Below are 2,778 nucleotides of genomic sequence, written 5' to 3'. Positions count from 1 at the left end.
AAGGATGGGTAATAAACATGGTCAATAAACATACTGCGATAATATGAACATTATAGAATAACAATGAAAGAATATCTTGGATGAACTTGAGGATGTTATACTGAGTGAAGTAAGTAAATCACAAAAGGGTAACATATTGTATGAGAGGACTATTATAAAATGTCAAGAAAAAGTTTACACAAAGAAGCATCCTTCAGTAATTTCTAGAAGGGAAGGCAACTGGCAGAGGAAGAGTTCACTAACTATGATTACACATGATTAACTTGGGTGAAAGGAAAGGTAACTTCTAATCAGGAGGCAGTCAGCAAAACATGACCCAATCAAGGAAGAGACTGGGATTTTTTACAAGGGAAAAACTATGGTATATATATATAGGAGCTTTAAGAGGTTCATAGAAAAATTCTGCATGTTTTCATTCTACTTTTCCACCAATTTTTTGAAGTTTTTTGGGAAGTTTTTTCATATAAACCAATAGCAGTAATAACAATTTATGAGTGAATACATAGGCAGATACGTAAGCTGAACACAGCTTTGGTGTGGCACCTAAATAGAAATATACCTAATAAAATATACAGATTTGGTAGAAGATATTTCTACTTACATATTTATATGTGTGGCAAAAATATCCACGTAAATAGTCGAACATATAGATTACAGTTACGAGAGCTTCTAGGTCATAAGCAGAAAGCTTGACCAACAAAGGGACGGAGACACTTGGCAGTTTAGAACTACTGTCTTGGAGACATCCAGGTCAATTGACATAATACAGCTCCAGAACACATGGTGTTACATTCTAATTAGGTGAGTAGTAAATGGTCTAAAAAATCTTTGAAAACAGGCATCTAAGATGCACTTAGTCCAGAGCAAAGAACGAAGAAGAAAATCAAGACTCAGGGAAACAATTAGCCTACAGGACTAATGAACCACAGGAACCACCACCTCTCTAGCTTGAGACCAGAATTATACAGTACCTGACTAACACTACCATTACTCTGATCGTGATCGCTACCTACAGAAGATCCCATGCTGAGTGAGAAATAAATGTATTCACAAAATTCAAAATCATATGAAAGATCAGACTTGCTGGTCAAACAGAGACTGATGGAACCCCCAGGACCACATTCTTAGCTACCATTCAAACCTAGAACTAGATCTACCCTTAAGGATCACCTTTCAGCTAAACAACCTATAAGCCTATACAGTGAGCACACAACACCTGCCAGGACAATACTCCTCAGAGAGAGACAGCATTTGCCAAAAGGCAAAGTTGAGAAGGCAGGAAAGAAGGATGAAGAGACACAGGGAACTCAAGAAGTGAAGAGTGCTGTTACATTAAAAGGATTGCATGTCATGAAACAAAATGTGTATAAATTGTTGACTGGAAATCTAATAGACTTTTTGAACTTTCACCCAAATTGCAATAAAATGTTCTGGGAGAGGAGATGCAAACAGTGATGACAAACCAAATAAATGACAGATAGTGAGTGACATAAATACAGGAGGAATCCGTCCAAGTACATTTTGTTTTGCACAAAGGAAATATTACTTACATACATAATCTGGTATGATCATGATCAAACCAACTATCAGCACTGGGCTTTCCGAATTAAACTAAGATATGCATGTTTTTGAGGGAGGGAGCATTATTTCAACAAAATATTGCTTTAACCAGCAAAGGCACAGATAATCTCCATACCATCCAAACTTGAAACAGATCATAAATTTGAGCTTGGTTTTCTAGTAACTGTTTCCCCAAAAATAATCAGACAGGAAGAATAAACAACATAGACATATACACATGTTTAGGTTATCTTTTTTTTCTTTAGATTATCTTAATATAAGGAAAATAAAAACTGATATAGATAAAAGCCGTAAAAAATGTATTATTAGAAGTGTCTCCTTAATGAAACTGCTTTCTTTTTCCTTGAGGAACATACCTTAAATGTAGGGGACAAATAATTCTTTAAGAACCAAAATTTCACAGGAGTCTTGGTATTCTTCAGTACCGACAGCATCATTATACTGTCAAACAAAGGCAAATAATGGCAATCTTTCAATGCTGCTTAACTTCAACAATATCAAATAGTCACTTAAAAGATTATGAAAAGTTCTTTCCAATAGAGCTAACTGATGGCTCAATTAGGCAGAGACCCATAATTATGGAAAATCACACTTTATCATTCATAGTGAAAAATTACAAGTCAAAAGAACTCTGGCTGTTAAGAAAGTGTTTCACTGATCCATCCTGATCACTGATGGCAGAGGCACTCCTAGTGCTGTCATTCTGTCAATCAGCAAATGCCTGTGGTCATGGTTACCTTATCTATAAATTAGAGGCTGGCTCTAAAATCTCATGCAATCACTAGAAGGCACTTCTCTATTGTGTGCCACTCTCCTGATTTTGGTTTTAAGCAGTTTTGTGGCAAAGCAAACTTGGTTTCTAAGGTATATAAATGATGTTAAAGGTTTATAGTTTTGTACTATGCATACAGACACATTTACTACATATGTCGACTTCTGGGAACTGACATGTTAAAGAAACTACATATGGATAGCTAGTCACAATTCTCACGTATATGTGAGAATTCATTCACAGATACAGAAATAATCAACAAGACTAACCGAAGAAATCTCTCGTACAGATGACCAGATGCAACAGAGAAAATATTAATTATGTTATCTTTGTCTTGTTTCACTTCCTCAGTCTTCTGTCCTCCTGAAAAACCCCTGAAACAATGAAGATTAAAAACAAACAGTTAAAATATATGGGTATAGACA

At 35.5% G+C, this 2,778-nt stretch overlaps 1 protein-coding gene across 1 annotated transcript in view; it reads right to left on the bottom strand.

Moving 5' to 3' along the window:
• The window catches only part of UGGT1 (UDP-glucose glycoprotein glucosyltransferase 1), a 176,198-nt gene that overhangs the window by 29,519 nt on the left and 143,901 nt on the right, over positions 1-2,778 (bottom strand). The window contains exons 30-31 of the mRNA XM_004703949.2: positions 2,623-2,727; positions 1,938-2,022 (exon numbers count right to left, since the gene is read on the bottom strand). Of these exons, the coding sequence (XP_004704006.2) occupies positions 1,938-2,022; positions 2,623-2,727 (190 nt within the window). The remainder of the gene's footprint in view (positions 1-1,937; positions 2,023-2,622; positions 2,728-2,778) is intronic.

This window comes from Echinops telfairi, unplaced genomic scaffold (assembly GCF_000313985.2).
Source record: "Echinops telfairi isolate 266 unplaced genomic scaffold, ASM31398v2 ScPeMD7_4;HRSCAF=17, whole genome shotgun sequence".
Taxonomy (NCBI): domain Eukaryota; kingdom Metazoa; phylum Chordata; class Mammalia; order Afrosoricida; family Tenrecidae; genus Echinops; species Echinops telfairi.
The sequence above is the reverse complement of the archived record's forward strand: the minus strand, read 5'-3'. Positions and strand labels throughout refer to the sequence as shown.